Below are 13366 nucleotides of genomic sequence, written 5' to 3' on the forward strand. Positions count from 1 at the left end.
TACTAATTTAAATTCATTAAATATTCCCAAATACTTTAATCTATTTCTTGGAAGGTTTTTTATTTGATTGCCACATGTTGTAATCCTTTGTCCACTTTCTGTTTTGATCCTTAGTGTGTCCTTCGATGTAATATTTTCCTTTATGTTTGTGGAGCTTATGATGCTTGTTATTGATTGGAATTCATATTACACCCCCTTATACTTTTCTTTTCTTTAAGTGTTTACTTTTAGTACAGGTACTTGATTTGTACAGGTTTCAGAGGTTATGGGGAGAAGGCAGAAGAATGGGGTTAGGAGAAAGAGATAGATCAGCCATGATTGAATGGCGGAGTAGACTGTGGGCTGAATGACCTAATTCAGCTCCTATCATTTATGATCTTATGATCTTTACAAACAGTCTATGGAAAGGCTCAACCAAATTTAGATGTGAACTGGAGATTTGCTTTCAGGCTTTGTTGGCTATGTTAATCATCAGACTTTCTTGGTATAAGAATGATATAATTTATCCACCTTCTTCCCTTCATCAGCTCTTTGCAATTGATCCCATTTCCCCACCTTTTTGTTGTAAAGTGGGTCCGAAGATAAATTAATTTAATAAAAAGCCTCCAAATGCACTCTTCACCTGTCACGTAACAGATAACGCCTGGTAACATTTTAACAGTAATTAGTTTATACTCTAACATTTAAATTAAAGTGGTGCAGCTGTTGGAGCTGCTGCCTCACAGCACCAGAGACATGCATGTGTTCGATCTTTACCTCAGGTTCTGTATGAGTGGAGTTTACATGTTCTCCCTATTTCTGTGTGGGTTTTCTCCGAGTGCTCTGGTTTCCTCTCACATTCCAAAGACGTGTGGGTTTGTAGTTAATTGCCCTCTAAATTGCTCGAAATGTGAAAGGAGTGGATGAGAAAGTGGGATAACAAAGAACTGATGTGAACAGTTGATCAACAGTTGGCGTGGACTTGGTGGGCCGAACAGCCCGTTTCCATGCTGCATCTTTAAACTAAATCTGGTGTTTAGCTTAAAATTATGCTTGTCCAACTGGAGTTAATATTTTTTAAGATTGGCCATCATAAGTGAGATAATAACACTATGATAGCTCATCAAAAATCCTGATTTTTAATTTGCATTGGATAAATGATGGTTGAAGAACATGTGTGAAATTATCAAGAAAATTGTTCAATAAACAATTGTTGCCAGAATTTAGAAATCTATTCTAGCAACTATTCAAGATGTAAATACTGTGCTATTTTTGTATACAGAGAAAGAATGTGTAGCCACGTGTATCCAGAATATGCAGCAATCAGAAGATCTATTACCCCTGGAAATTGTTGAAATGTTTGCTGGGCTGTCCTGCTTTCTTAAAGACTCCAGTGATATCTCGCAAGTTCTTTTGGATGATTTTCGGTCTTGCCAAGGTTACCAATTTCTCTGTGATCTTCTGCTCAAGTAAGTGTGCATCATATTTATTGTTACAGAAGCAAAATTTAATGGATTAATTCCAATAAACAGTCCCATTTGGGACTCTAGAGATTCCGGACTAGCAGGTTTTCTGGACTGATGGATGTTATTATTTTTGTATAACCCAACACACTTTGAATTCACTTATAATTATAATTTAAAGTTTAAGAAAACACAGGAACTGTGGCCCTGGTGAGTGGATTGGAAGGGCAGGAAACAGGATTCCGCTGAAAGAAAGGGGAATTTTGGTACCAGGAACTTGGTAAATGGGAAGGTTGGTGGAAACCAGGGCCCTGATGTCTGAAAAGGGAGTGTGGGAACCAGCTTAGCAGTGAGCGGAAAGAACACAACAACATCTCCTGGTGAGTCAGATTCTAAACCATTGGGATTTCTAAATGGTTGACAATGGATGTTTGGAGATTTTACTGTTTAATGTTCAAAATACTCAGCAATCTGGGGAGCGTTGCTAAAGGGAGGAAGCAGTAGTTAATGTTTCATATCAGTGACCTTTTCTTAGAAAGTACTGTGTGCATATATGTGTTTCATTGTCAGATCAAAGTTCATTGACTTCAAATGTAAACACTTTCTCCACGAAAGCTACCTGACCGGCTGAGTAATTTCCATATATTCTTATTGTGCTTTTATTTCTGGATGGGCATTGTTGTCGGTTGTGGTTAGCTATTTAGTTTTAAGGTCACTATAAATGATTGTACACTGTGAACATTCAGTACTATTTCTGATTTAAACCTAGTAGCATCTAAATTCAAAAATGGTATAAAGTGTATCTGTCCATGTTTTTAGATTGGCAGGAGAATGTTGGTTGCGGCCGGTGTGAGGATAATGGGCCTGTCCCACTTAGGCGACTTTTTAGGTGACTGCAGGAGACTACGCGGCCGCCACATGGTGGTTGCCGGGGAGTCGCCTTCATGGTCGTGAGGAGTTCCCGCATTCTGGGAACTAGTCGCGGCCTCATTGTGGTCGCCGTAAATTTTTCAACATGTTGAAAAATTAGTGGCGACCAGAATGAAGCCGCCATGGAGAGTAGCGAGAGTTCTCGTGACGTAGGTGCAGTGGTAGTGGGTTGTCAGGTGGTCGAAGGTTGTCGTAGGTTGTAGCTGGCCGGTGCTGATCGGTGAATTTCATTGGCTCATTGGGGAAAAAAACGTAAGCAGTAGTTTTCAGAACCGAGTATAACCGACCGATAATGTTAATACACAGCTGTGTACCTCTGGCTTCTTAAAAGTTGTCTCCACCTCCCCCCCCCCCCCCCCCCCCCCCCCCCCCTCTCCCCCATCTCCCCCATCTCCCCCACTCTCAAAGGACTTACGTGACCCTTCCCGTACATTGTGCTTTCACGGTCTTAATTATAGCGCAAACCTTGATTGCCTTGAGGAAATGATAGTTCATTTATTTTCACATTTTCTTTCTTACTGGGTAGAAATTTGTTCACAGAAATTTATGCAAAATCTGGACTATTGTGACGTATATTTGTTGAAACGTATGTTTTATCATATAGATCCGTTAAGCATGGTAATGGTTATATTAAACAAACAGATTTTGAGGAGACTAAATTGTGATTAGATAATACTTTACTTTAGACTTTAGAGATACAGCGCTTCAACCCAGTGAGACTGTGCCGACTAACGATCACCCCATACACTAACACTATCCTACACACTGGGGACAATTTACAGAAGCTAATTACCCTACAAACCTGTACGTCAATAGACAATAGGTGCAGGAGTAGGCCATTCGGCCCTTCAACCCAGCACTGCCATTCAATGTGATCATGGCTGATCATCCACAATCAGTTCCTGCCTTCTCCACATATCCCCTGACTCCGCTATCTTCAAGAGCCCAAAGTATCCAGAGAACCGGCCTCCACCTGAGGCAGAGAATTCCACAGACTCACAACTCTCTGTGTGAAAAAGTGTTTCCTCATCTCTGTTCTAAATGGCTTACCCCTTATTCTTAAACTGTGGCTCCTGGTTCTCGACTCCCCCAACATCGGGAACATGTTTCCTGCCTCTAGTGTGTCCAAACCCTTAATAATTGTATATGTTTCAATAAGATACCCTCTCATCCTTCTGAATTCCAGAGTATACACGCCCAGGCCCTCCATTCTCTCAGCATATGACAGTCCCGCCATCCCGGGAATTAACTTTATGAACCTACGATGCACTCCCTCAATAGCAAGAATATCCTTCCTCAAATTTTGAGACCAAAACTGCACACACCAATGTGGTCTCTCTAGTGCCCTGTATAACTGCAGAAGACATCTTTGCTCCTATACTCAACTACTCTTGTTATGAAGGCCAACATGCAGGTGCCTGCTGTACCTGCATGCTTACTATCATTGACTGATGAACAAGGACTCGTAGATCCCGTTGTACTTCCCCTTTTCGCAAATTGACACCGTTTAGATAATAATTTTCCTTCCTGTTTTTGCTACCTAAGTGCATAACCTCACATTTATCCACATTAAACTGCTTCTGCGATGCATCTGCCCACTCACTCAACCTGTCCAAATCACTCTGCATTCTCATAGCATCCTCCTCACAGTTCACACTGCCACCCAGTTTTATGTCATATGCAAATTTACTAATGTTACTTGTAATCCCTTTAAATCATTAATATATATTGTAAATAGCTGTGGTCCAAGCACCGAGCCTTGCGGTACCCCATTAGTCACTGCCTGCCATTCTGAAAGGGACCCGTTAATCCCTACTCTTTGTTTCCTGTCTGCCAACCAATTTTCTATCCATGTCATCACCCTACCCCCAATACCATGTGCTCTAATATTGCCCACTAATCTCCTATGTGGGACCTTATCAAATGCTTGCTGAAAGTCCAGGTACACCCTTGCTCTCCCTTGTCCATTTTCCTAGTTATTTCCTCAAATAAAATCCAGAAGATTTCCCCTTCTTTGGAGTGTGGGAGCAAACCAACCCGGATAAACCACATAGAGAGAACTTCCAAACTCCATATAGTCAGGATCGAAACCGGGTCTCTGGCGCTGTAAGGCAGCAACTTTGCCGCTGTGCCACTAGTACTTAAAATGTGTTGAAGGTTATCACCTTGTAGATAACCATGTTCTCCTGTTGTACTTGGATGTATTTGGGAGTTTTCAATCCTAGCCTACTGCACGAAGCTATAGCATTGGGATGGCTGCTGGCGTTGAATTTGGCAGTAAACACAGATCAGTTGCATGTTGTAACTGCAATTGACATTGGCCTGAAATTTACACTTAACCATCAACTCCAAGGTAGTTTTTGGTTTGGTCATCTCCCAGTAAACCCTGTTTTAATCTGTGGTATGTACCCCAGTCAAAACCTCTGGGAGGGAACCTCCTCAAAGCGGCTGATGACCTGAGAAGCTAGAGTTTTCAATCAGCAGTCCCTCTGAAATGATTAAGCTACAATTTACCCTTTTTCCATATGTCCATCCGCTTTCAAAATCGTCCTTTGCTTTAAAACCGAGATGAGAAGAACTTTTTTCACACAGAGAGTGGTGAATCTCTGGAACTCTCTGCCACAGAGGGTAGTTGAGGCCAGTTCATTGGCTATATTTAAGAGGGAGTTAGATGTGGCCCTTGTGACTAAGGGGATCAGGGGGTATGGAGAGAAGGCAGGTACGGGATACTGAGTTGGATGATCAGCCATGATCATATTGAATGGCGGTGCAGGCTCGAAGGGCTGAATGGCCTACTCCTGCACCTAATTTCTATGTTTCTATGTTGCTATATCCAAAGCGTAAGTTGGCACTGCTCTTTATTATAACTTTTCATACTGTAGAAACAACAGTTTAGCTTGTTTGCAGCTAATTTTAATGTTTTATACAATAGTTAACATATCAGCTAATCATTATGTACATACAAATTTTAGATTGGAACAAACAAAAGAGCCTGATGCTAAAGAGGCACTGATGGACTTGGTACACTTGGTGACTTCATTAACAACATATGGGATCAATGAATTAAGGCCCACAGGCATCAGCAGTGGCGCACCTTTCCTTCTGCCAGGATTTGCAGTACCACAACCTACTGGCAAAGGTAATGTTATGAGTTCATTCTTAATGTTGATGTAAAGAATAAAACTATAATGAATACCCTGGAAGCAACTGTTTATTTTTTGAAAATGTAACATGATAATCTAATTCATGTTAGCAATATAATGTTACATATCACACCATTTTAATGCAAATAATCATTTCTACTGCAAATGTTATCTCCAGATAAAAGTTTATTCATCAGATTTTAATGTTGATCAAATATCTTTAAATTATGTACAGGTGCACAACCTTTTATCCGACAGCCTTGGGACCAGACACTTTTCGTAATTCGGAATTTGTCGGCATTCGGAATGGAAATTTTTTAGCGTAGATTTTAATGGCTGGCTCAGTGGTAGAGTGCTCGGCTCATATCCGCAAGGTCGCGAGTTTGCGCCTTGATCCCGGCAGTTACTCGGTCGTGAGTTTGAGTCTTCAATGTAGTTTTTACTTGCAGATTAAATGTCTGTATGAAATGCAGTGTGTTGAATGAATTCCTGAATTTGTAAATGTGACCGCAGCATTGAATCACCTCTCGCACTCATGTCACCCTAGCGGGGCTACATGCCCTTAGGCGGCCTAAGGCGACATTTTCACACTCTTATATCCGTGTGCAGCAGAGGCGACGTGCGTTTGGCGCCAAACGTGAGCTTTGGTGTGCAGACGACATCCTGGAAAAAATGTCCGGTTTCTTCCAGGTAGGCGATATACCCTCCCGGGCAATATACCCTCCACTTCTCTTTTATGAAGGGGATTTAGTTCCCCTTTCTTCCAGGACCGACCGGAGGTTCCGCTGTCACCTCTGCGGGCCACCCTCGGTGAACACTCACTCAACTTTGTCTTGGGATTCCTACTCTCCCACGCAATGTACCCTCACCTCTTTTATGAATGGGGATTTAGTTCCCCTTTCGTCGAGGACCGCTGTCACCTCTGCGGGCCGCCCTCGGTGAATGTCCTGTCTCCCTGTCCCTGGGATAGTAGGGGGCGATCAAACGGCACAATACCCCCCTCCCCCTCCAACTCCAGAGGAATCCGCTCCCCCCGATGGGCCGCTACGGCGACAAGTGGCAGTTCGCCCACAGCCCGAGCTGCGCGACCCCAAGAACAAGACGTACCTTGCACACCATCAGCTTCTGCCCCTACGGGGTGCGTGTTCCTCTGGAGTTGGAGCGGGGCTGGGCTGGAGTTGCTGATCTGGGATCTCCATGCTTGCAGTGGGCCTGGGGGTCGGTGTCCCGATGAGGGGGCACAGCTCGGGCTGTGGGCAAACTGCCACTTGTCGCCGTAGCGGCCCATCGGGGAGCGGCTTCTGGTGGTCCTGATGTCTCCCGCTAGTTTGCAGTTTTCCTCTGGAGTTGGAACGGGGCTGGGCTGCTGCTGGCTGTGGGTCTCTGGGATCTCCGTGCTTGCAGTGGGCCTGGGGGCCGGTGTCCCGTTGGTCCTGACGTCTCCGGTGACTGGCACTGTATGCTGGCATCACCGACGTGAAGAAGACAGTGCAAAGCCCCCGCGCCGGTGCAATGGGCGGGGAGCTGGAGAGGGGAGGGAAGGGGTCACACACATGGCCGGGAAGCAGAGGGGTTTAGGTGGGGTGAAACTGAAGGGAGCGACAATCTACTGCTCCCTGCCCGCTGAGTTAAAAAGTTCCCACGCAAGACTCACGATACACTGTGGGCAGACAGCAGCATGTTGTCAATTATTAACCCTCCCGCGCAATATACCCTCACCTTCTCTTTTATGAATGGGGATTTAGTTCCCCTTTCTTCGAGGACCGACCGGAGGTTCCGCTGTCACCTCTGCGGGCCGCCCTCGGTGAACGTTTTCAAGGACCTTTCTTCAAGGACTGAAAAAATGTCCGCTATTCGGAGGTTTTCGTTATTTGGATCTTCGGATAAAAGGTTGTGCACCTGTACTATATTTAAATATGATTTTACATATAATACCAAAAAAATTACACTTTTGTAAATGATAATTTCAAATTGATATCATTGTATTAGACTAAGTGGGACCCATTGGGTCCCAGCTTCACATGGGACGGCTGGTGCGGACACACGCGCACACACGCACACACACACACACACACACACACACACACACACACACACACACACACACACACACACACACACACACACACACACACACACACACACACACACACACACACACACACACACTCGCTCTCACTCACAGACACATATACACACTCACAGACACACACCATAAATATGGCAGTAAACTTTCTTGAATACTCACACGGTTGAGCGCGGACTCTCCAATTTGGGGCTTCCGCAATCAGCGTGACCTCTGCATTTACTGGAAATTACGCAATCAGCGCGACCTCTTTACTCACCGGAAATTACGCAATCAACGCGACCTGTCCACTAAGCGGAAGTCACGAAATGAGCGTGACTTTTGAACCAAACACAGTCGGACCTAAAAAAGCATTTATTCCTTCCAAACACAGTCAGACCTAATAAAGCATTGCAATTTCAAGCACAGGCAGGGCTGCAGGCCAAACAACTCATGGCATTGTCATTAAGGGCTAACAAATCATTGATTGCAAGTACATTGCAGACTCACAGTTCAGTTGATTTACAGCTGAGAATGAGAGTCATGGCCTCTTACTCGTGATCCTGCAGAGTGACTGAGTCACGTCCAGGCATCCGGGGTTTTATAGTCCTGCCCCCCCCCCCCCCCCGAAGGGGCTTTACCTTCATCGCGGTGATTGACAGGCGAGAGGATCTCAAGGTTTGCTAAACACATAACTTTTTTATTTTTCATCGATGGGAAAAATCCTCGGGCCTGCTCAGTGGAGGAGGACTGTGAGTAAGATGGCCAAAAAACCATAGCGATATATGGCAGCGTAAAAGTACAGAGCAGACAGGAAGTGGTCAAGATGAAACTTTTAATTATATAGATAATAGGCATTGAAAAATTTGTTACAGTAAAATGGAGAACATGGGCAGTAGTCCAGTCACCTTAATTTTTTACATTGTTTTATTATTGGGGAAAATGTTGAACGAAAGAAAGAGTTTGAAATGTTTATTGTACCATGTTTGGGAAACAGTTTGGTGTATAGATAGGAAAAGGATCCACTTGGTGTGAAGAAATTTGTAGCACTCTGGTCTTGAAAACTCATCAGCAAATTAAATTCTGGAAGGTATTTTGTTATTAATGATGTGAATGTTTGCTACTGTTTAGTTTTTGCTTTGATAAAATTCATTTAAATTTATTTAAAATAATTTGGGGATATACATGAAATGCATTTTCTGAAATTGCAGACTAGTTATTAAAATTGTGCATTGAATGTTCTCATCCTTTTCTTAAACTAGGTCGCACAGTAAAAAACATCCAAGCCTTTTCTGTTCTTCAGATCGCCTTTTTAAAAGTGAAAACAAGCCATCTTGCCAGAATCATCTTAGATGCCATTTCAAACATCTACATGGCAGATAATGCCAATTACTTCATCCTAGAATCTCAGCACACCCTCTCTCAGTTTGCTGAGAAGATTTCGAAAGCCCCAGAGGTGCAGCCAAAGTACTTTGAAATGTTGGAGTTGATTATTTTCAGCTTAAACTATATTCCTTGTAAAGAACTAATAAGTGTCAGCATCTTATTAAGGTCCAGCACGTCTTACCAATGTAGCATCATCGCAATGAAGACACTTTTGAAATTTGCACGCCATGATCCTATTTTTCGGGATGTGTATCGGGAGGTTGGATTGCTTGAGGTGATGGTGAATCTTCTGCACAAATACGCTGCTCATTTAAAAGAACCTATTCAGAGTTCTAATGACTCAGGTAATTTCTTATTTCTCGACAATGATCGAATGTTTAAACATACTTCTAGTATCAAGATGACCTTTGTACGTCAGTTGATTTGATTTATTTTCAGTTTATTTATTTATTTAGTCCGACTTATTTTCTTCTTGTATATTTTGTTCGGAATGGAATGATCGAGTTAGGATAGGAAGCTTGAGTGCGGAATTATCTTGATGAGCTGATTGGTCTTTTCCTTCCTATGATTTTGCATCTGAATGGAAGCCAAAACTTGGCATTGTTACTTCTAATATTACATTATTTATGGTTTCAGTGATATAATTAATGTGAAGCAATTCTAGTGGACACTTTTATAAATAACTAGACCAAGTGGGACCCGTTGGGCCATGTCCCCCAAAGCTGGGGGGCGTCACACAGGAGGGCTGGTCCCAGAACGCGGCGTCGGCGCTCACGCCGGAGATAGGCGTCCCCCGGTGCCAATCACCCCCATCACCCATTTCCCCCAACGTAACCTTGTTCGCCCAACGCAATATTTTACCACTCACCCAGAGCCCCCAACTGCGCAGGCACAGCTCATTTCTCCTCATCCCCTCCCCCTCCTCTTCACCCTTCTCTCCCCTCACCTCCTCCCCTCCTCACTCCCTCCTTCACCTCTCCCTCCCTCTCCTTTCTTCTCCCGTCAGTCACTCTACTCAGCCCCTCCCTCCCACCCTCCATAACCCCTCTCCCCTCCCTACACTCCTGACCTGTTGGGCCCCATTTCCCTATCACAATATTCCATCACTCACCCGTTTCCTCAACGCAACTTGTTTCCACCTCTCACCCATTCTCCCAACGAATCAATCCTTCCCACGTGGGGGCGGGGGGGGGGGGGGGGGGGGGAGAAGGCGCAAAAATCTCACTCTCTCCTTACACCCCTTGAAGCTGCTGATCCCATTGTCTCTGTCACCTCTCCTTCCCGCTCCTTTTCCCTACTCTCAGTCACTCCTCCCTCACCTCTCCCCTTTCGCACTCCCCCAGTAAAGACAATGTTTAAATAACATTTCTTCTCCTCCCATCCTCCACTCTGTCAACACTCATAGCTTCTGTATTGGCAGCAGAGATCACATTGTGATGTCATTTTCGGTTTTCGGAATCTTCACAGCTTGTGTAAATGCGATCCCAATGTGATTGGATGACTGAGATATCATTGTGACATTATCACTGGAAGCTACGCGAAAAGTTTCCCACTCACAAGCAGTTATTATTTTCAAAGTTGGCTTTTTTAATACTTTAAATATCAATAACCTATGGAATGTAACCAAATGTGAAGAAACTTGATACTAACGACCACGGGAAAAAGCTGAGTAAGATTCTGCAAAAATCTGCGCGATCTGTATACCGTTTTGGCGGTACACAAGTGTACGTAGTTCCTTGATCTCACAGACAAACAGACAAACAAGACAAGACCTTTAATAGTTTACTAGACCAAGTGCAGACACGTTGGGTCTGCTCCCCCAATGCAATATTACAACACTCACCCGTTCCCCCAACGCAACCCGTTCCCCCAACGGAACACAAGCAGGTGTGGGGGGCAGGGGGTTGTGTGGGAGGGGAGGGGGTGTGAGGTGGAAGGGACAACTTTATGGCATTGCAATTTTGGTCCTTCTCGTGCTGATAGCAAATTTCAGAACTATGTGCAATGAAGGCTCGATGGTTTCTGAGTTGTCAGGAATGTGAAGCTGGTAAATGATCTTGAATAACTTTAGAAGCTGGTCTGTAAGTGGGATTGAATTCATTTACCACGGTGTTGAGAGTTCGCCGTACTTTCAAATCATATTTGGTCCGCGATGGGTAGTGTGTGGGAGGGAGGGGGGTTGAGGAGGGAGCACTGCCCTATGGGAGGGAGGGAGGGGGGGCGGTGAGGAAGGAGCACCGCGCTGTGGGAGGGAGGGAGGGAGCACCGCACTGTGGGCGGGAGGGACCCGAGTGAGGACCCGAGCGAGGCCAAGGCTGGGCGAAGACCCGAACGAGGCTGCGGGAATGCGTGTGTGAAACGAGCGCCGACCCGACCCACCTCATTGTGACGTCATCAGTCGAAGCTGGTTGATGAATCTTGGTGTGAAATGCGGTTAAAAAGGCCATTTTGTCTTTTTTTAAATTTTATTCACCAATAACTTGTGAAATATAGGATCACATTTTAAGTGAACCTGATCGCTGTGTGGAGGGAAAATGTGAGTCATTATAAGTTTATATACAACAATATATATATATATATATATATATATATATATATATATATATACACACACACATATATATATACATACATACATACATACACACACACACACACACACACACACACACACACACACACACACACACACACACACACAATGAGACTTTTATTGGTATAGAGATAAATATTGTTTTTTGAATGTCTTTTAAATGCATTAAGGTTGGCAAGTGGTTAAAATATGGTTGGGCCCATTGCAAAATGGTATATCTGGAATTTTGTGCTGTGCTCATACAAAAGCAAATATGTTGCTTTAGTTTTAGATCACAAAGGAGAAAATAGCAGGAATAGATTACCCTGCCCCACTCAATCCCCAGTGATCTAGCTTCTAAAACCCTATAACTATTTCCACAGATTCGCTACCTTTCACACGATGTAGTTCCTACTTCGTTTTAAATAACTGTCCCCTAATCTTGTAACTAGGTCCTATCAATTGAAATTCTCTGACTGGCGCAAACATCTCAACACCTATTCCATCATGCGCTTGTGTTATGATCCTATGTTTTAATAAGATCACTCCTGCTTTTACTAAATCTCAAAGAATGTAGATCATTTTCTTTCACTGTGCATGATAAGGCATCTCTCTCATTTCAGGAATTAATCTAACAAATTTATTTTGGACTGCCTTCAATACCAGAATATCATTTCTTAAATAAGAGGACAGTACACCAGATGCGGGCTCACGTCTATTTGTAAAATGGTAGCAATATGTCCCTCTTTCTAAACTCAATCCTCTTGCAATAAAGGCAGTACAGGTGCACAACCTTTTATCCGAAAGCCTTGGGACCAGACACTTGTCGGATTTCGGACATTTTCGGATTTCCGAATGGAAGATTTTTAGCGTAGATTAGGTAGGTAGCGCGGGCGGCTTGAAAAGTCTGCAGCAACTGCCTCCTCCCCGGAGACCGGGAGAATCATTGCATAAATGTTAGTCAGTTAGTTTGGAGGGATTTTATGTGGTGGTGGTGGAGTAGGTGTGAAGGGGGAAACTTTAATTCTTAGTCCCCTACCTGGTCGGCGACTCCCAACCTCGCGGAGCTGGGGGCTTCGTCCGGCCGCGGGCGGCGCCGGTTGTAGCTCCGACCCCGGCAACTCTACCCCTGGCTGCGCGGCTCCAAATCCAGCGACGCTCCGCGAACGTTGGGTCGGCAGCCACAGCGCTCCGGAGCTTGCCGCACGGCGACCCGGTAAGGCATTGCCCGCTCCCCGCTGGTATCCCAGCGCTGCGACGCCGCCGACTCCCGACATTCGCGGAGCTGGGGCGTCCGGCCGCGGGCCGCGCTGGATTTGGAGCGCCTCGCAGCCAGGGGTAGAGTTGCCGGGGTCGGAGCTACAACCGGCACTGCCCGCTGCCCCACCAGCCACAGCGCTGTGGAGCTTACTGCACGGCGACCCGGTAAGGCATTGACCGCTCCCCGCCTCTCCGACCAGGTAGGGGACTAAGAATTAAAGTTTACCCCTTCACCCCCCCTTCACATAAAAGCCCTCCAAACTAACTGACTAACATTTAAGCAATGATTTACAGATGTTTAAGCGTCTCACGGTCTCCAGGGAGGAGGCAGCCGCTACAGTAGTACAGACCTGGGTTGACCGTGGGTCGTTTCGGGTCAAGTTTGGCGCCAAAACGCGAGCTTTGGTGCGCAGACGACATCTGGAAAAAATGGCCGGTTTTCGGAGTTTTTCGGTTTCCGGAACACCGGATAAAAGGTTGTGCACCTGTATGTAATTTGCTTCCTGACTACTAGCTGTATCTGTCTGAAAACCTTTGTGATCCATGCTCAAGACCTAGATCAGTTATA

The 13366-nt window shown here is 44.8% G+C and overlaps 1 protein-coding gene across 1 annotated transcript in view; it reads left to right on the forward strand.

The window, feature by feature from the left end:
• Window positions 1–13366, forward strand: part of wdfy3 (WD repeat and FYVE domain containing 3) — a 287240-nt gene that overhangs the window by 85939 nt on the left and 187935 nt on the right. The window contains exons 7-9 of the mRNA XM_055664858.1: window positions 1262–1448; window positions 5345–5511; window positions 8843–9310. Of these exons, the coding sequence (XP_055520833.1) occupies window positions 1262–1448; window positions 5345–5511; window positions 8843–9310 (822 nt within the window). The remainder of the gene's footprint in view (window positions 1–1261; window positions 1449–5344; window positions 5512–8842; window positions 9311–13366) is intronic.

The sequence above is a fragment of the Leucoraja erinacea genome, chromosome 1 (assembly GCF_028641065.1).
Source record: "Leucoraja erinacea ecotype New England chromosome 1, Leri_hhj_1, whole genome shotgun sequence".
NCBI lineage: Eukaryota > Metazoa > Chordata > Chondrichthyes > Rajiformes > Rajidae > Leucoraja > Leucoraja erinaceus.